This window comes from Gymnoscopelus braueri (assembly GCF_963280865.1).
Source record: "Gymnoscopelus braueri genome assembly, chromosome: 3".
Taxonomy (NCBI): domain Eukaryota; kingdom Metazoa; phylum Chordata; class Actinopteri; order Myctophiformes; family Myctophidae; genus Gymnoscopelus; species Gymnoscopelus braueri.
The window spans coordinates 33,498,461-33,520,392 of NC_137612.1; the positions used below are offsets into that span (position 1 = coordinate 33,498,461).

Here is a 21,932-nt window from a genome sequence, read left to right on the forward strand (position 1 = left end):
GCTAGTAGATCTGAAATCTTTTGAAAAATCGTGAACATTCGTGCAAATCTTTGAATATATATATATTTTTTAAGAGAATATTTGTAACTCAAATCTTATTGCTTCTGGGGGATTCTACTAATGTCTTCTAATCCTATGTTGCTATAATATCAGTGGTTCTCAAACTTTTTCATGTCAAGGACCTCCCAAAATGATATGTATTTGGCCGCGGACCCCCATCTCAAAATATTTTGTTTGTTACAGGGACCCCTTCCCCTCCCCCAGAAGCAGAAGAGGGCCGCGGGAAAATCCACGGGCCAATCACAGCACTTTTCTGAGCCTAATTATTCAGAAAACCCCAGACCACAGAAAATCCACTGAATGTTCAAAGTTCAGTATTTTTTGGGTGTAATTGAGGTCAGAAAACCCCCCCCAAAAATAACGAAAAATAAAAAAAACCTGTAATGATCAATCAATCGATTGTGTTCTGGCTTGGATCAATGGAACCAGCATAGTACAGCTCAAGTTCATATTTACCGGTATAACAGTTTTAAAAGGTTTCATGACATTAAGTTTTACCACACATTAAAAGTCTTTGTCATGGTCCTTCAAACGTGTATAAAAAGTTTTAACTAAAAATTCCACTCCAGTGATCCATGGCAGGTGTTTTTCTCTTACATTTCTTAAGCCTTTTCAACTGCAATGAAAAAAGAAATCTTTGCCTGCGGGTGTCGCTGTTGAGGGATTTTGCCTGTCAATCATCGCCTCTGCTCCGCCCCCCCCCCAAAGCAAAGGATAGGTGAGGGGAGGGTTGAGGAGGAGAGTGGGCGGGATTAATGGCCTATGACTTCACACTCCAAGGGCCAAGCACAGATTACTTTTCAGCCTAATTATTCAGAAAACCCCAGACCACAGAAAATCCACTGAATGTTCAAAGTTCAGATTTTTTGGGTGTAATTGAGGTCATAAAACCCCCCAAAAAACATAAAAAAATAAAAAAGGTGAAAATGAATGTCATAGAACCTTTAAAGTAATCCAATAAAATCTTGGTGTTTTGCCAATTATTTGGGGGCCAACCTGCAATATCCTCGCGTCCCCACTAGGTTTGAGAACCACTGCTCTATGGTAATGAATGGCTTTACAACAACATGTTGGCACAATATGCAGATGCGTTATGGCGGCGTACCTCACTTCCTTTATCATGTCTAACAAGTCAAAGCAACACTTGTTCAAAAACAATTTGTTCTCTTCTTTTTCCTGCTCTGCATTTTCTTTGTTTTGTTACAGTAAAGCGAATTCCCCTCCCTTAGGGCGAGATAAAGCTTATCACATCACATCAAACATCTTGCTAACCACTTATATAGGTAGCCCAGATTAAACACACAGATTACATGAAGAGGCAGAGAGGCGAGATGGAGAGATAGTGAGGGAGGGGGAGAGAGGGAGAGAGAGAGAGAGAGAGAGAGAGAGAGAGAGAGAGAGAGAGAGAGAGAGAGAGAGAGAGAGCAGCAAACGCTGAGGCACACACTTTCACACAGTTTGGAGATGGAACCACTGACCCAAATGCATTTCAATGCACTGGAGAGTGGGAGAGAGAGGAAGAGGGAGTGAGGGAGGGAGAGATAGAGAGAGAGAGAGGGAGGGAGAGATAGAGATGGGGAGAGAGAGAGGGAGAGAGAGATAGAAAGGGGGGGGGGGAGTAAATGAGATCATTAAAAAGCGAGCAGACAGATAAAAGTGAGCTGCAGCTGTCATCAGTCAATTGTTTTTTTCAAAGCCTCAAGTCTAAATTATGCCGCGTCGTTCAACATAGTAACAACAAGTAACTGATAAAGCAAAAAGTTGTCACTTACAAAATATGTTTATTGAAGTTAATAAGCTTTAGTTAGTTGATATGATATGGGAACCTTGATCTTACAAACCATATGAACCCTATAGCGACTCTATTATGGAGCGAAAACCCAGCAAAAATAGTCAATCCACAAGCTCACAACACATTGCATCGCAACGCATGGTGAGCTTGTAGATCTGCTATTTTGTGTGAAGATATTTAGTGTACAGAGAAAAAAGGAGGGGGCCTAGTATGTCCTCGTCTGTGGAAAATTCTAGATTTAAGTTTTTACACACCATTATAATGTTCTTATTTTGATCATAAGACCCAATTACTGAACGTCAGTCTCCAGGTTTTCTTCAGCATATGTACTGTATGACACTGATTTACTATGACACTATACAGCACATTAGGAGTCCACTAGGACAGTGGTTCTCTAACGTTTTATTTTCAAGAACCCCCATAACTCAGAGGTACAGACCTGTAATGGTCATTTAGGGATAGCTCTTTATGGGTTTGTCTACTCACTTTGTATATCCATGGCCAAAATAGAATTTTTGACAAAAATGTCCACTAGAAGCCAGCATGGCGATGACCCCTGGAATGTTGAAATGTCAAGTATCCAGTAATGAGAGAGTCTTGCTGCTACAGGTGGCTTCAGGTCTGTAGTTATCTTAAGCTGGCTCCAGACCAATCCAAATCGGCCCGATTTTGGGCCGAATTGGCTTCGGGAAGCGTCGGCCAGTCGGTTAGGGGTCCGTCGGGGGGTCCGTCGGGACCTTTTCGGCCGACCCAGAGCCGACCGAACATGTTCAGCTTTTTAGCCGACTGGTAGCGCAGTGGCAGTGACAACAGAGGGCTGTCGGTGTTGCCAGATTATGTGAGAGAAACAAGCGACCATGTCTAAGAAAACCTACATTCACTGTTTCTCGTGAGGGAGAGGGGGAGAGAAAGAGGGGGGAGAAAGAGAGAGAGGAAGGGAGAGAGGGGACAGAAAGAGAAAGAGAGAGGGGAGGAAGACAGAGAGAAAGAGGGTGGGAGAAAGTGGGTGAGAGAGAGGGAGATACCAGGAGCGAGGGAGAGAGAGGAACGGAGAAAGCGGGAGGGAGAAAGAAAGGGAGAGAGACGGAGAGAGAAACGGAGGGAGGGAGAAAGCGGGAGGTAAAAAGCGACAGAGAGAGAAGGAAAGAAAGAGAGAGGGAGAGACAGAGGGAGAGTGAAAGATTGAGAGAGAAAGAGCGAGCGAGAGATTGAGGAGACGGAAAGAGGGAGAGAGAGAACGAGCAATTAAGTGAATTGCTTTCACCTGCTGCTGCTGCTGCTGCTGCTGCTGTGCGGAGTGTGCTACAGGGCATATCTCCGCCAAGCCAGGGTGACCTACCCAGGCTCATGAAATTCATATTCAGGCATAGTAGCCAATTAGAATGAAATCTGCAAAAACGGACTCATATACTGATACAGAACCATATATTGGCTATATATTATGGCTGTCGGGTGGAAATCTTGTATGTTCCTTTTTTATTATTATTTAAAAACCATTTAAAATCGTGAAAATAGCCAATCTACAAGCTGTAATTATTAATAATTAAGAAATACTATATTTTAAAGAGTGAAAAATCAACTAAAGTCATTATTAGTGCAAGTTCATTCACATTTCATTTGAATGAAAATAACTTGTGGGAAAAATACATTCTGTGAATCTAATGTGATTAATGTGACCCCTACTTCAGTCAGTGAAGTCCAGGGCTGAATGTGACATATTGAGACCTATATAACTAAATATTGGTCATTTGCCAACACATTATTTTGTGAAATAAATGGGTAATATTTCACAGATAGTTATACTATTCTTATAATATATTAAAATACAATCATCCTTAACCTTCAAGTTAAATGCATTATTTCCGTGGACTTAAAAATCATTTTTGGACTTAAAAATCTTTATTATTTTTTTGGATGGCCTTCCTGCCCTGGCAGGAAGGCCGGGCAGGGCCTTTGTGCCCTCCAAAAAATTACAACACCAAAGGCCAAGTGGCCTTGCCCCTAAAATGACGAAATTCCAGGCTTGAATGCAATAGATGTACTTTGAGTCTGTTACAAGTAAAAGTCCGGAATTCAACATTTACTTGAGTAAAAGTACTAAAGTATTGGTATAAAAATGTACTTAAAAGTACCAAAAGTAAAAGTACAAAAATGTTTGAAATTAGCAGATCTACAAGCTCAGAACGCGTGCATCGCAACACGTTGTGAGCTTGTAGATCTGCTATTTTCAAATAGCTTATAGGTATAAAATAGGGCTAAAGTGGTTAATGTATGTTTCATAATGATTTATATCTGCAAAGTAACTAGTAACTAAACATTTCAAATAATTGTTGTGGAGTACAAGTATAGACAATTGGAAATACTCCAGTAAAGTAAAAGTACCTCAAAATTGTACTTAAGTACAGTACTTGAGTAAATGTACTAGTTACTTTACACCACTGCACGTCAGTGAAGAAAAAACGCTGGGAACATCCCTAAGTGGCTTTGCAGGGAAACAAGCCCAAAGTCGCTTATAATAAGCAGACCTGGCAACGCTGGCAGGCTAAAAGTCAAATTAGCACATGAATGGCCAGTCGGCTGACAGACTTAAATGGCAACTTTTGCCAACCGAATACCAGTCTGTTGCAGTCTGGAGTAGTCTGCAATAGTCTGGACGAGTCTGTTTGGTGCGGAGTTGCCTTTAGAGCCATATGTTCTACTAATCTCAGTTTTCCTTTATAGCAGTGGTGCTCAAGCTGGTGTTCGGGGACCCCTCAGGGGTCCTTGAGGGGGTTTCCAGGGGGTCCCCGGCAAAACGAGTCCGTTCAAAATCAGTTTAATCACTTAAACCCTATGTACCGTGGAGCTACAGGCTCACAACACTCAACATGTCACATTGTGAAGTGTGTGAGCTTGTAGGTCTGCTATTTAAAAAAGAAGAAATCTTCAAAAAAAAATTAACATTTGGACTATTTTTGAAATATTTTAACAAGACAAATTGTTAATCGAACCAGTCGATTTAAACAATTATAAATAATAATTCATTCAAATAAAATAATCAATTTTGCATCAAATTGCAATGCGTTGTGATGAGCTTATATATCCGATATTCTCAGTATTTTTAAGTATAAAATAGGGCTTGTGAGACTAATCGATTTTTTAATTACAAAGAATCTATTAAAATGTTTTCACGTTGATTTGTTGACAAAATGTTTTATAAATATTGTCCAAAAAAGGTGCTGCTTGATTCTTCGGTTAGTCGAAAAGAGCAATCGATAGAATAATCGCTAAGAAGATAAATCAATAGCTGCAACCCCCCCCCCCCTGTCTCTCCCTCTTTCTTCACCCTCCATTCATACTCTATGTTTGGAACGTTTTGTGTGCATTTCCTCTAATTCAGCAGCAAACACCATCAGGCTCATCATCAGTGGGACACATCGGCATAATATCAAAGTCACAAAGTCATTACCATTAAACTGATCTGTTCTGAATCCAAACAGCCGCTCTGGAAGCAGACCGTGTTAAGTCCTTTAAGCTGTTGAGACCACAGCGGGAAATCTAAGGTCTCAAACCCCAGATACTGTACAAGCACATTAAAAACATCACTAATCTTGTCATGCTCGTGTCGGGACTCCCACAAAGAAGCCCTGCCATCCGTTCTGGCTTATTATGGACACCGTAGTTTGAGAAACACGAGCACGATGGAAGACAGAAAGAACCGCGGATGGAAGACAGAAGTTTACGGGTCGCTTCTTAATAATTGCATACTGTACGCACAAATTAAAGCCGCAATTCGTAAGATTGCGGCTTTACTTTGTGCTTTGATTTGGGATTTGAACGTATGTCTCCTGTGGGGAGGGCTGACATTTTCTTCTGCTGAGCTAAGACAAAACAACAGCTTTGGGAAGGGGAGATATTGCGCTTTGAGCTTGCAGGCAATACCTCTTGTCGACCAGTAGTGGTCCTATACTGTTACTGTACCTGACCACAGGGTCTGAATGTCTCAATAGAAGAGTCGACTCTGTCAGATAGAAACCTTGTATGTCCAAAATTATATTTTTTAATATCGTTTTAAAACATTTTTAAATAGTGAAGGCCCGGGCGGCTGGCGTAGCCGTCTGGGCACCTAGGCTGGTAATCCAGCGTGTCGCTGGTTCGACTCCCAATCCCGACGACCGTTGCTGCGCGTCACCCCTCCATCTCTCTCCCCATTTCCTGTCAGTCAGTCTACTGTATACCTATCAATAAAGGCAGGAAAGGCCCCAAAAATATCTTTAAAAAACATTAACAGTGAAAATAGCAGATCTACAAGCTCACAACGCGGTGCGTTGTGAGCTTGTAGATCTGCTATTTTCACTACTTTTGCGCCACACTCTAGTATGATGAAGTAAGGCATCAATTTGCAGAGAAAAAAAAACATTAGAAAGTTGAAATATCCGATCTGTTTTGGCTTACTGTAGTTTGAGAGAAACCGGGTCTCCGGGCGGAATAAAGCGAGCAGCACGATAGAAAACAGAACGGCGGCAGTTTATACGGGTCGCTTCTAATAATTGCAATTGACAAGGACAAATTCCCCAACCGGGCCTGCATGTGTGTGTGTGTGTGTGTGTGTGTGTGTGTGTGTGTGTGTGTGTGTGTGTGTGTGTGTGTGTGTGTGTGTGTCGGGGGGGGCTTATTCCAAAAAACTCTGCTAAATCCCACTGTTCAAACACAACCATATGGTTCGTCCAGTTGTTCTCTAGACCAGCTGTGCTCCACTGTGTGTTACTCAGCCTCAACGGTTGCCATGATGCAGTTGGAGGAGAGAGGAAACAGGGATAGGAAACACGTGTTTTACTGTGGTCTCTCTCTATCTCTCACTGGGCTCTCTCTGTCCATTTAGCTGCATTAACCCTTTAAGACCGGGAACGCCATCTGTGTGTCATTTTAAAGATTTCTTTGGGCTATTAAAAAAATAGCAGATATACAAGCTCATAGCGCTATGAGCTTGTACTGTAGATCTGCTATTTTTTGAAAAATCGTGAAAATTTGTGAAAATCTTTGAATATATATATATATTTTAAGCGAACATTTTTAACTCAAATCTTTGCTTCTGGGGGGTCCCTGGAACAGAATATTTTGAGATGGGGGTCCGCGGCCAAATACATATAATTTTGGGGATCCTTGACATGAAAGGGTTTGAGCACCTCTGACATAGAAACATAGGTTTTTCATAAAACTGTTAGGGTTTAGAAGACATTTTTAGAATCGGCTTCAGGCCTTTAATGGGTTAAAAACCATTTGTCCTGAGGCCAGAATCAAGTCAGCAAAACTGTGGGCTTTCACCCGCAAGTAAAAATCACACATACGGTACTGTAGCGCGCGCACACGCACACACACACACACACACACACAATATGACTTCATCATTGTGATTTGCTGAATTATTTACACGAAGAAGAACTATACGAAATTATTAATGGAACTATGAGAATGGCCAGCTGCACACGTCACTGCGTTAATTCTACAGGCTGTACAGTATACAGTACAGTACAGTACAGTACAGTACAGTACAGTACAGTACAGTACAGTACAGTACAGTACAGTACAGTACAGTACAGTACAGTACAGTACAGTACAGTACGACTGTGGCTCTCACTGGAGAGATAGATACAATAGGAATATGTAACCTATTTTTCTATAATTTTGCAATAAAAAGCTATGTCTCAGGGGAAAAAAAGACAATTACGAAAAGACAAATGTTTTTGTAATCATACTCACTGTTGTCAATTACGTTATTTTCATCCCTGCTCATAGCAATACAACAAGGGATGCAGAACTAGGCAAAACTAACCAATTAAACAATCTATGTTAACTCATAAGAAGAAGCAGCCCATATACAGCCGAAAGGTGTTTTTTTAATCAGGGGGACAACGTTGAACTCACCTGGTTCGGGGAGAGGAACTCTTGGTTGTTTTCATTCATGTACATGTTGTCACCATCAAACTGTAGTGAGATCAGACAGTGACAGTGAGAGAGAGACAGACAGACAGACAGACAGACAGACAGACAGACAGACAGACAGACAGACAGACAGAGATAAAAGGATAGGAAGAAAGAAGAGAGAGAGAAACAGAGATAATCAGTTAGTAAGGCAGCCACTAGGTACTGTGAGAGAGAAACAGTGCATCGCAGCGGGCTAATGACTGTGCGTCCTTGGCTTATAGACCTCGATGTGGCTCTGGTGGATGTCAGTAATTACAGTTCATTAGTGACACATATAATTAAGCCCCGGCATAAAGCTGGTGTAACTCACACTCCTTGGCTTTGGCTCTCGCCTGCAGCCTGAGCATGTCTGAATGGCTGTGTGTGTGCGCAAGTTCATTCGTGCGTGCATGTGTGTGTGTGTGTGTGTGTGTGTGTGCGCGTGTGCGTGTGTGTGTGTGTGTGCGTGTGCGTGCAGGCACCTGCAGGATTCTTCGGGTGTCACGAGAGGTGACAAAAACATAGACGGGATGGAGTGATAATCACCAGCATGCCGAGAGCACACACAGCACTCGTGGCAACGGTCATCCATTGACACAGTGAACCAGGCGAGGAGCGCAGACAGACTGTTACTATGCCAGTTAACCCCTTCCTCAACCCATCCATCATTCACCCAGACAGACAGAAGACCCAGTAAAACAAACTTCAGCCAAATAGCCAGTAAGTCAACTAGACGAGTGGTTCTCAAATATTTTCACGCTAATAAGGACCCTCAAATTGATGCGTATTTGGCCGCGGACCCCCATTTGAACCCACAGACTCCCATATGAACGTGTCATTTTTCATAAAATAGCTTGTAGTTCGGCTGTTTTCCAACGGCCAAATAATAAAACAGGGCTTAAGTGTTTAAAATGTTGAAGTTTAATGCTTCAGTGCACTGATGTCATTCTTGCACAATAAAGTTTATTGTCAAACAGTAAAATATCCTGCCACCATGACATATTTTTGTTACAAGTGTTTGATGACCATATTTGAAGAATAATTCCCCCAAAATGTGTTACATATAACACTATATATAGGAATACCGGCTGATATGTCGATACCTAAATTTCTTAACCCATTCAATCCGGGAACGCATACTGTGTCATTTTAGATTTCTTTGGCTATCCAAAAATAGCAGATCTACAAGCTCATAGCGCGGCACCGAGTGCCGCGCTATGAGCTTGTGGCTAAAATACATATCATTTTGGGCGTGATAAATAGCAGATCTACAAGCACTCTGTGCCGCGCTACGAGCTTATATATCTGTTATTTTTGAATAGCCCAAAGTATAAAACAACGGTTAAAGCGCGTTCCCCGGTTTTAATGGGTTATAAGTCCCTCATAATCGGTATCGTTCCCCAGAAATAATCCCGTATCGGTCGTGGGCCAACGGGCCCAGCCAGACTCTTCTTGCTCCAGCCAGCCCGGGCTGCCAGTTCTAGTGATCGGGGCCATGTCCGGCCAAGAGTCCAGAACAGACTTTAGCACATTCACAGTCTGCCAGAGAGATGTCAGGGCCGGGGCAGAGGCCCCCTCACACACACACACACACACACACACACACACACACACACACACACACACACACACACACACACAGCGCTCAGCCCGGGGTATTATAGAGGGGAGGGCAACAGCCCTGGAGGGGGTTCTACTACTTACTGTATGGAGAGAGCAAGGAGACAGGCAGATGAGATGAGAGACTGAGAGGGAAAGGAGTGAGGGCAGTGGTGGAAAAAGTACTAACATTTTTTACCTAGGTAAAAGTATAAATACTGCAATGTAGAAGTACTCTGTTACGAGTGAAAGTCGGGAATTCGAAATTTACTTGGGTAAAGGTACAAAAGTATTGGTATCAAAATGTACTTAAGGTACCAAAAGTAAAAGTACAAAAAAGTTTGAAAATAGCAGATCTACAAGCTCACAACGCGTTTAAATACCAAAAGTGAAAGTAGTAAAATGTTTGAAAATAGCAGATCTACAAGCTCACAATGCGTCGCGATGCGACGCATTGTGAGCTTGTAGATCGGCTATTTTCAAATAGCCTATGTATAAAATATGGCTAAAAGTGGTTAATGTATGTTTTATAATGTAATAATTCATATCTGCAAAGTTACTAGTAACTAAACTTTTCAAATAATTGTAGTGGAGTAAAAGTACAGTATTTGCCTCTGAGATGTAGAGGTAAAAGTATTTACTTTACTGAAAATACTCCAGTAAAGTAAAAGTACCTCAAAATTGTACCTGTATTGTACTGTACTGTATTTGAGTAAATGTACTCTGTTACTTTATACCACTGAAAAGGAGTGGAGGGCAACGTGAAACAGGGGAAGAACAGTGGAAGAAATGGTGGGTAAAAGAGGGGAGGGAAGGAGAGGAGGATGTGGACAGAAAGCATGAATAAGAGATAAAAGAGAGGAGGAGAGACTGTGCAGGAACAGAGCCGTGTGAGAGCCTCAGCAGCAGTGGAGGCCTGTGGTTGTTCTGGCTATAGCTGTGATTAACACTGGGGTCATAGCCAGAGGCCACAGCTTAAGAGAACACACACACACGCACACGCACACATGCACACACGCACACACACAGTGGTGGAAAAAGTACTCATATTTTTTTGCTTAAGTAAAAGTATCAATACTGCAATGTAGAAATACTCCGTTACAAGTAAAAGTCCGGAATTCAAAATGTACTTGGGTAAAAGTACAAGAGTATTAGTATCAAAATGTACTTAAACTACCACAAGCAAAAGTACTCAATATGAAGAATGTCCCAGTTTTCGAATGTATAACAATCTTTTGAAAATAGCAGATCTACAAGCTCACAATGCGTCGCGATGCGACGCATTGTGAGCTTGTAGATCTGCTATTTTCAAATGGCCGAAATGTATATAGGGCTGAAGTGGTTCCTCTATGTTTTGTAATAATAATCTAAATCTACAAAGTAACTAGTAACTAGTAAAAGTACAATATTTGCCTCTGAGATGTAGTGGAGTAGAAGTAAAAGTATTGAAAATTGGAAATACTCAAGTAAAGTAAAAATACCCAAAAAATTTACTTAAGTACAGCGCTTGAGTAAATGTACTTAGTTACTTTACACCACTGGGCACACACACACACACACACACCCACACACACACACACACACCCCGGCACACACTCCCTCAGGCCTACCCTGTCTCTCTATATGACAATATTTTGGCACCCGCAGTTTTATGAGAAAGCGAAACACACCGGGAGACGGCCAATAGCCTCTGAGATGAATTACTGCTCTGACTTGTGAATGAGTGTGTGTGTGCCTAAAGGGCCTAAAGTCACTGAGACTGTTGCTGCTAGGTGAGACCTAACTCGCTCCAAACAATTAAAGGAACCTGACCTTTGACCCCTACTGTGTCAACGTTTTTTTCCCGTTTCTTTTTTTTTTCCACCAGCCAAGCCTCACTAATCAGACCCAGTGGCTGAAATACAGTGGAACGTGTAACTTCCACCATATCTCATACCGTACGCACAAAGTAAAGCTGCAATCCGTAAATATAGCAGCTTCATTTTAGGGATTCGAACCCATGGTCTCCCATGGGAGGGCTGCCATTTCTTGCTGCTGAGCTAATATAAGCGACCGATTGGGAAGGGGAGATATTGCGTGGGGTCAAAGTGGGGTCTCCTTGAGGGGGTTCCAGGGGGTTCCAGGGGGTTCCAGGGGGTCCCCAGCGAAATTAGATAATACAACATCAAAATCAGTTTAACCACTTTAACAAAAATGTTATACTTACATTTTATTCGAAAATAGACAATCTACAAGCTCACAACGGGTCACATCGCGAGGCATTGTGACTTGTAGATTTGCTATTTCCAAACAATGTGTGCTTTAAGTAATTGCATACTAACGGTAATAAACCGTATTACAATTTAGAAGGGCAGACACTGACGCATACAGAGAGGAATGACGTGCACCGCTCTGTTTGCTTTCGCGTCCTCATATTTGGCAAAGGAGCAGAGAACAAACCGGAGCACAAAGGCAATAACTAGCAGCATTATGCGGCGTGAAACCCCCACCCGTTCTCATCTTCCACATACTATTATATCTCAGCCAGCTGATAGAACCGTTACTTGCGGCGCAATGATTTCTGCCTGATAGCACCATTACCACGAAACAATCATTGCGTTCAGCGGAAAGAAAATTGAATCAATTTCTTTATTGCGCCCGGGAAGCTGTTTTACATGTAGTTTGTAATCACATGCTAGATGATGTGATGGCGTCTTGGATGAAGGCTGTTTTGTGTTGCTTTCACACCTGCACGCTAAATCTCCTGGATGGAAATAGATGCTAGGGGTGCTAATGTGGTCTGCGTCTATACTGTCGCGATGACAATTGTCACTAAGGGCACCAAACGCGTTTCAGGAGAAAAGCAGACAAACAACGGGGAAATCAAGATGAAAAGGTTATAATTAGTTTGTGCTATATACAGTAGGTTGTGCGTGGCAGCTTGTCGGCTAAACTGAGTCCATGTGTGTGTTTAGGATCTCTGTCTATACGCAACAGAACAGACTATTATAGCCTACGCCAGTGGCTCTCAACCTTTTCAGGCCGTGACCCCCCAAAATAAACCTATTTGAACTGGGGACCCCCCATTTGTTTTGACTCCGTTCCACAGATAAATATTGTGAAAATAGCAGATCTACAAGCTCACAACGCCTCGCTTTGCGAGGCGTTGTGAGCTTGTAGATCTGCTATTTTCACAATGTTTGTCTCTTTCTAATATTATTTGACAATTTGGCAAATGTTTTATAGCATAGTTTGTTGATTACTTTTGTTGCAGTAATGGTATTTTTCATTTTTTCCCTCTTTTTTTTTAGGTATTAAAAGTTCTTAAATTGTCTTCACTATCACCTGGGGACCCCCCCAAAATCATGTGGGGACCCCCCTGGGGGTCCTGACGCCACAGGTTGAGAACTACTGGCCTACACAGTAGCACTCACCCTGACACACTGGCAACCCAGGCTAGATTATATTCGGAAATAAAACATTTTTTTACCAGCACTCTAGCTCACATTTGGCACAGTTCGGTTCAGATTGGTGTGTTCACCAAGGCTAACTTTGAATAAGCTGAGAAGAAGCTACAGTCAGGGCCAGTCAGCTAGATCTGATCTGCCGGGCTTGTGGCCAAAAACACTCTAAGCTCCATTCTCCCTACATTATGAACTGTAATTTAAGCAGGCAAATTAAGAACACATTACTATGTACAGCTACAGCCCAGAGGACATGGTGTACTGACCTGTAGTGTGTCTTGTGTCGTGTGTGCGTGTGCGTGTGCGTGTGCGTGTGCGTGTGCGTGCGTGCGTGCGTGCGTGCGCCGTGTCTGGACGAGTTAGATGACATTTACATACTTAGAGATTTCAGTCTCATGCAATGAGTCACGTGATCAATGTCCAGGGAAAGCTCAACTTTACGGTCTTTTACAAGTGCAAACACCATTAGCACCTCATGGACATGTTTGATCACAATGACAATTTGCAACAGGTTGGCTTCACGGTCCCATTGTCTGGGTGATCATAAAGTCCTGATTTATACTTCGTTGTACGACGTGTGGCTTCACTGAAAGCAGCCAATCTACAAGCCCTACAATGGCTATTTATTTTCATTGAGCGACATCGTTGTACGATGGAGTGTAAATTGAGCCTGAGCCACAAGGCAAAACACAGGACGAAAATAGACCAAAAGAAATGACCAAAGTGTGAGATATGAGCTTGGTTTTAATACGGCAGCAGCGGCATACAGATTAGGGAATAAGTGGCTGAGATTTGGATGTCTGGTGTAATCTCAGTCGTGTTACATAGGAAAAGGGGCGGCGGTCCATGAGAGAAGGGTGTTTTTGTCGTCTCTCTCTCCCTCTCTCAACCCTCTCTCTCTTCTCTCTCTCTCTCTCTCTCTTTCTCTCTACCTCTCTCTCCCTCCCCCCCCCCTCTCTCTTTCCCCTCTATTTGCTTTTTCTGTGGCTTTGAGGTCATTAATCATAGCGGTCAAATCTACAGCAAAACAATCGAGCAAAGGAAAACACAGACAGAGTGGGGGAGGGGGGGTGGGGGGGGGCATACGGTTAGGGAGGGAGAAGAGAGTGAAGGTGAGAGGGAGGTGGAGAGCTTACTGCGGAGGGAGGGAGATGGGTGAGAGACACTGAGTGAGCAAGTGGAGGAGAGAGAGAGAGAGAGAGAGAGAGAGAGAGAGAGAGAGAGAGAGAGGAGGAGAGTGAGAGAGTAAAATACAGAAGAAGAGAGAGATAGAACGAGAAAAATTGAATGTTTGAGAGAAAAGGAAAGAATGAAAGATTGAAAAAGTAAAAGATGCAACAAGAGCGGCAGAGCTTGCTTGGGGATAAATAGAATAGCAGATATACAAGCTCAGAGCGCGGCACTCGGTGCCGCGCTACGAGCTTGTATATCTGCTATTTTTTTTTAATCTTTAACATTTGTGCAAATATTTGAATATAAAGTATATTACAGAGGCAAGGGGGCAGCAGAGAGAGAGAGAGAGAGAGAGAGAGAGAGAGAGGAGAGAGAGAGAGAGAGAGAGAGAGAGAGAATGGAGAGAGAATGGAGAACAGAGGGGGTAGAGAGAGAGAGGCTATAAATAGCATTGTGTTTGCGTAAAGCCGAGCCAATGTCAGTTTGATGCAGGAAGTGCAGCAGCACAGCCTTTGAGGTTACAGAACAACTGTTGACTGGAGCACAGCGGAACTAAACAGCCTCATCCACACAGCCTTAGTTGGGATTCAACGCTGTCTATTGTCGTATTATTATTGTCCTTTAGCTCTACTGTATATCCTCGCTATCGGGGCAGAAGACCATATTTCAACCTTTTGTGTGTTTTTTTTTTCCTACTTTGTTGCACAATAGTCAGTGTCGCGCGAAAGCGAAAATAGCCGATCTACAAGCTCACAACACATTTTTGCTATTTTGGAAAACGTTTGAAATCGAAAAAGAAAGAAGTTACGTGTGTCTGTGGGTTCTATAAACATGTAACCAATTATAATTTTGGGGCTTTTTGCCTTTATTGATAGTGTATTGAAAGTGGAGACAGACAGGAAAAACAGGTAGAGAGCGAGACGGGGAGTGACATACGGCAAAGCTTGTTGGGAACGGGAGTCGAACCCGCGATGTGCTGTCAGGCTGCATTGGAGCCTATAGGTGCCCGGAGCACGAGGCCAGCGGTTCCGGGCCCCAATGAAAAGTATTAACAAGAGCTTGTGACTAAATAAGAACTACATTAGAACACAGGTTCTTTTCCCCATTTCCTGAAAAGTAAGGGTTTTGGACATACAAGGTTTTCCACCCGACAGGAAACATAGGATGGCTTCATACGGTCCATAGTGCAGTGGTTATCAAACCTTTTCATGTCAAGGACCCCCAAAATTATATGTATTTGGCCGCCGCCCCCCCCATCTCACAATATTTAGTTCCAGGGACCCCCATGAAGCAAAGATTTGAGTTACAAATGTTCGCTTTAAAATATATATATATATTCAAAGATTTGAGTTACAAATGTTTGCTTAAAAAAATATATATTTTCAAAGATTTGCAAAAATGTTCACGATTTAAAAAAAAATAGCAGATCTACAAGTTCATAGCACTCGGTGCCGCGCTATGAACTTGTATATCTGCTATTTTTGAATAGCCAAAGTAATACTTTACTACCATAGTGCACTCCAGTGTGGTAGCACACAGTTTGGAACCATTACGTAACCTCATTGCAGAATTTAGTTTGCATCGTTTCAAACGTTTATATTTCTTCTACAGTTACTAAACTGATTATTGCCGTTTGCTTTGTAAGTAATAAATCACGATGAGTTGTTCCGGTATTGTAGAATAAACAGATGAAGGTAAAGAAACAGAGTGTTGTTTTCCAATATTGGGACACCTCATCATCATGCCTTATCTTATACCATAACCACAAACAGCAAACACAAGCTGTGTTGTCACGGTAACCACTTGCAGTTTATGATATTATGTCCGATATTAACGAACACCTGCCAGCCAATCAGAAGCGGGTATTTCCACGGCCACGGTATATAAAACCCAGACAATAACATGTACTTAACCCTTCTCGTTGACTGGTGTCCCCCTGGGGTCTATCCTTGGCCCCCCTCTTTTTCTCCCTTTGCACCAAATCTCTTCGCCGAAAACAGCTGATCTACGAGCTCACAACGAATCGCAATGTGACGCGTCGTGAGCTTGCAATTTTCGCCCAAACCCTCGCCTATTATATGACCTGCAGAAAACCTACTAACTGCCAGCTAGGGCAGGTATGTTTTAGATTTAGAGGGAAAAGAGGGACAAAAAAGCCCCCCGCTAGTCTCTTTCATTGGTCCAGCATGCACCTCCCTGGCGTTTCACCACGGTGTAGCTGATCACGTGTCAGTACTGAAGCCATTAGAGCAGTGGTTCTCAACCAGTGGGTCCGGGGACCACCAGTGGTCCTTGAGGGGGTTCCAGGTGGTCCCCAGCTAAATGATGGAGAGTTGGTGACCAAATGGACCCTTATAGACTCTTGAGAGCGTAAAATGAAACCAAATGGACTCTCTCAAGAGTTCAATTATTGTTAAACATCTGCATTGCTTTATTAAAGAATTGTTATTTTGATCAACGTTTTGCCTGTAATCTCTCCCATGGTACCAACATCAATACAGCATGGACTTGTGGACAAAATCTTATCCAACGACAACAAAATATTCAAAGTTGTGGGTCTGAGAGTCTAAATCTCATCAAAATGGTGAATCCGCGGCTCAAATGCCGAATAAATAATGGACCTTGATATGAAAAAAGGTTGAAAACCACTGCACTACAGTGTAGCTGATGTGATCACGTGTCAGTCAGTCAGTCAGTCAATGTGTGGCAGACCGAACGGAGGCAACAGTCAAAATACCTGTGTCAGGACTGAGGCCATTAGAGTATTCACTGGCTGGCTGGCTGGCTGGGAGGCTGGCAGGCGGGCACACACATCCATTCAGACAAACACATGTCAACGTACATGCACACAGTAAGACACTCAGACAGTATACACACACACACACAAACCAGGACGCAGGGAGGAGAGAGAGAGAGAGAGAGAGAGAGTGGGGGATGGTGGACTGCTGGAACCGGCGCTGATATGGATCTCCGTGTGCGTGTGTGTGTGTGTGTGTGTGTGTGTGTGTGTGTGTGTGTGTGTGGTGAGTGGATGTGATCATCAGTGCTGCAGTGTGCATTTCATCCGCAGATATTCCTTACATCTACAGTATGTGTATTTTTTAGCATGTCAATACAATTGAATCATGCGGTGTGCCGTGTGGGATAGGTGCGACCGGCTTTGAATGTGTGTGTGTGTGTGTGTGTGTGTGTGTGTGTGTGTGTGTGTGTGTGTGTGTGTGTGTGTGTGTGTGTGTGTGTGTGTGTGTGTGTGTGTGTGTGTGTGTCCACATACACGTGCCATTGGTAAGCACACACTGTATCCAACACAGAAACACACGCATACACACACACACACACACACACACACACACACAGCGTGCAGCGAGCGCATGCGCAAAGCGTTGATCCCACTGAGATAAAGATAACAAAGTTAGACCTTCCATAATATTTCTTCTCCCATAACAGACCTGCTCGGCCACGCCCAGCCCTATAACTCCATGCACATGAAATATGGCCTTTATTACCACTGAAGTCCACACAGCCACACAGAGCAGCCAGACACAAGAAACACTGCTTCTCATCTTCTCTCAAATGAAAGAGAGCTAAATGAATTGGAGCAGCTGATTTTCTCTTCTTTTTCTTCTTTTTTTTTTTACACATTAACATGACAAATATGGAAGGGAGGGAGTAAGAGAGAGAGAGAAGAGAGAGAGAGAGAGAAGAGAGAGAGAGAGAGAGAGAGAGAGAGAGAGAGAGAGAGAGAGAGAGAGAGAGAGAGAGTCAGTCACAGACAGAAGAGGGCCCATCAGAGGGGAACGACCAAATTGCACATGGGTATAAAAAAGAGAGGCAGCTCAAATAGTGCAAGACGGCGAGCCGAGCGGCGAAATAAAATAAAGCATTTAAGCCTGCGAACGATGCTTAACCATGCGGTCCAATAGCCTCGCAGCGAAGAGCTCTCTCTCTCCCTCCTCCCCTCTCTCTTTCTCTCTATCTCTCTCTCTCTCTCAGCTCTCTCTCTCTCTCGTTCTCTCTCTCTTATGACGGACTTAATTGCCACTATCAGTGTTGAGATATAACATTCATCTAGGGGTTCATGCTTGACTTGGCGGTCTTGTCCGCTACGCCGTGGTGGTGGTGGTGGTGGTGAGGCTTCAAGAGGCTGGTGGGTCGTTCCTCTGACGACACCTTGAAATAATGAGAGGGATTATAAATGGACGAACGAGGAGAGGCCTGGAGGAGAGAGAGAGGTAGCCCCGGCCCGGCGCTCACAATTGTTAAGAGAAACGGGAACGTTTCATAAGAGCTATACCTGGATGAGAGGCTGCTGGTGTATAGGTACAGTGGTGTAAAGTAACTAAGTACATTTACTCAAGTAATGTACTTACAGTAAGTACAATGTTGAAGTATTTTTACTTTACTGGAATATATCCAATTTTCAATACTTTTATTTCTACCCCACTACATCTCAGAGGCAAATATTGTACTTTTACTCTACTACAATGATTTGAAAACGTATTAGTTACTAGTTACTTTGCAGATATAAATTATTACATTATAAAACATACATTAACCACTTCATCCCTATTTTAGACATAGGCTATTCACTTGTAACAGAGTATTTTTATATCGCGGTATTGCTCCTTTTACTTAAGTATCTGAAGAATAAGATAAGAGTAAGAATCTGAGTACGTCTTCCACTGTATAGGTATGCACACGGATGGACGAGGCTGAATGGGTTTTTTAAGGCGGTATATATATACGCTCACTACGCTGGACGGATTACTCCACGGTTTCTTCCTTTCTATTTGTAAAAACCTGCAGCTCGTCAGACTAACACCCCAAACCTATATCCCCCCCTTAAAAAACCCACCCTCCCCTCCTCTACCCCAATACCCCCACCCCTCCCCTCCCCCCCAAGCCCCCCTGACCCCCAGAGATCGCCGGGTAGGTGTAAGGTTACGGATGGCCAAACAATCGCGCCATTGTGCTCCCCCGTTAACACAACAAAAACAAAGCTGAGACATCAACTGACATTCAACCCCTCCCCCTCCCCCTTCCATAACCCCCCCCCCCCCCCCCCCACACCCCTAACCTTGACTCACACAACCCAAGTCAGGTGGAAAAACTCGGAAAAGAAACAAACACCCCAGAAATGGATGACGGTGTGATATATATATACATATATACGCTAAAAGAAATAAAACCCCAATCACCTGAGTGAACAAAAAACACAACCGACATATCAATGACAACGCGTAACCGCAGCGGTCTCTGTTAGGCTCGAAAAACGTGCGTTTATCATACGAGCAAAAGACTGTCTTATTTACGAGCAGAGAGGGGGGGGGTGGGGGGAGGTATCAAAACACAATTTAATTTCTTTAAGATGTGGTCCCTTCCATCCGATTTGCAGGGGCCGGATTCGCCTCGCAACAAGGAACCAGGAGAAACCATGTCTGTGTATTCCATTAAATCTATTAAAGCTGCTTGCATTATATCATAGTGCCTACTGCACAATGGGATCCTTTCAAGGCAGTCTCCTGGGAGGGCCAACAAAGGGCCCTCTCTTTCGGGAGCAGTCAAATAATTCAGAAATAGCCAAACGCTATTATGTGTGTGTGTGTGTGTGTGTGTGTGTGTGTGTGTGTGGGGGAGCCTCTTCCTTTTCTCTACGAGGGCCCCGCGAGCACAATTTCAGAAAAGTCAAGGAGGAGGAGAAAAATAGTCCAGAAGGAGCAAGTGAGGAGATGAAATGGAGCAGCGAGGCTATCTCGCTTTCTTCCTCCACAAGTGGCTGTTTTTAAAGCGACACGGGAGGACACGGTTCTCTGCTCCGGTAATAGCTCGGTTATTGTGACTAACAGGGGAACCCGGCTGTAAGAAGCACCAATACGCAGTCAAATCCTCATTCTAAATAGGCTCTATGCACAGCAGCCATATTGGAGAAGAAATTGGGCCTATTACTTACTTCCTTCACAGGTGTTACCAGTGATACTAATTATCCATTGTTCCACTTAGTGTAGCACGGTGGTACGGTACGTTTTAATTTCCAAGGACCCCCATAACTCTGAGAGTGTACAAAATGTAACCAGATGGACCCTTTACGGGTCCACTTCGTTCCATTTGTGACCTGACAGAGTCACACACCCCGTAAGGGGCCATTTAGAACCCTGTCAAGGAACCACGAGGGTCCCTGGACCACACTTTGAGACCCACTGGTGTAGCAGAGTGTTTCCAGTGGCCGCGGACCCCCCATCTCAAAATATTTTGTTCCAGGGGGTCCCAGAAGCAAAGATTTGAGTTAAAAATGTTCGCTTTAAAAATATATATATTCAAAGATTTGCACACATTTTCAAGATTTTTCTAAAATAGCAGATCTTCAAGCTCGTAGCGCGCCACTCGGTGCCGCGCTGTGAGCTTGTAGATCTGCTATTTTTTAATGGCCAAAGTGTAAAATAATGCTTTTTAGCTCAAATCTAAAAATGACACAGATGCGTTCAAGGTCAAAGAGGTTTTATAATACCATCTTATCTTATCCTTTTTGCTGTTGTGGGTACATCCAGTATTATTGTTATCTTGTTATATTGTATTGTTATCACAGTCTTTGCGGAACATTTCATACCGACATTTCACAGCTTGTACCTGTATGCGTGAGTGACAAATAAACCCCACTTGATTCTCCATTCTCCTTAGTGCTCAGTTAACTCAGAATGTGTACAAATGTGACTCTAAATCAGTCGTTTTCAACCCTTTTCCTATCAAGGTCCATTATTTATTCTTTATTTGAGCCACGGACCACCATTTGATGAGATTTAGCCTCTCAGACCCAAGACTTAGATTATTTTGTTGTCGTTGGATAAGATTCTGTCCACAATTCCATGCTGTATTGATGTTGGTGCCATAGGAGAGATAACAGGCCAAACGTTGATCAAAATAACAATTCTTTAATTAAGTGATGGTCCATTTGGTTTCATTTTACGCACTCAAGAGTAAAAGATCTATAAGGGTCCATTTGGTTACCAACTCTTCCATCATTTAGCTGGGGACCACCTGGAACCCCCTCAAGGCCCACGGGTGGTCCCCGGACCACTGGTTGAGAACCACTGCTCTAAATGAACTCTGAGAATTTCACTGTGTTAGTAGTACCTACCCACTGTCGCCGATCCCATTGCTTGTGCAAATAGCCCAATTAATATTGTATCACACACACACACATCACATGCATTCAGTGGCATCATTGGAATGTGTTTTGCTATAAATAGTTGCGAAAACAAAACTTCTGCCGTAGACAAACATCTTGGGAAAAAAACGAAACGCAATCTATTATCTTTGGCTCCGTGCTCTGGCATTCAAAATATTGTCACCATAAGACATTGCAGCCTTGTTGGGGCTGTTTTCCCTCCAGGTCCCAATAGGGCCGTCACCAGTCATGCAATTTTTACTTGAGTCTGTCTCATTTCTCTCCAAAAGCCCTTGAATATGATGGAATATGATTAAGGATTACTGTGATTGTGGTAAGCTCACATTTGATATCACAACACCATACCTGTAACTTTCACTAGCCCTCCCCCCCAAAAAATATTTTTTTGAAATACGTATGTTTCTATATCAGTGGTTCTCAAACTTTTTCATGTCAAGGACCCCCACAATGATATGTATTTGGCAGTGGACCCGCATCTCAAAATATTTAGTTCCAAAGACCCCCAGAAGCAAAGATTTGAGTTAAAAATGTTCGCTTTAAAAATATATATATTCAAAGATTTGCAAACATTTTTAAGATTTAAAAAAAAAATGCAGATTTACAAGCATTTTTTTTTATTAATTGAAAATCGATAAAATGTATTGAATAAATTCTTAACGGTAGCTAATCGATTATAGATTAATTGTTAACATCCCTAGCTTGTATATCTGCTATTTTTTAATGTGTAAAATAATGGTTA

The 21,932-nt window shown here is 42.9% G+C and overlaps 1 protein-coding gene across 1 annotated transcript in view; it reads right to left on the reverse strand.

Annotated features, from left to right (window-relative positions):
- Positions 1-21,932, reverse strand: part of LOC308081897 (TOX high mobility group box family member 2-like) — a gene marked incomplete at its 3' end in the record, with an annotated part of 399,667 nt that overhangs the window by 291,063 nt on the left and 86,672 nt on the right. The window contains exon 3 of the mRNA XM_080423513.1: positions 7,757-7,816. Coding sequence (XP_080279639.1) covers positions 7,757-7,816 — 60 coding nt within the window. The remainder of the gene's footprint in view (positions 1-7,756; positions 7,817-21,932) is intronic.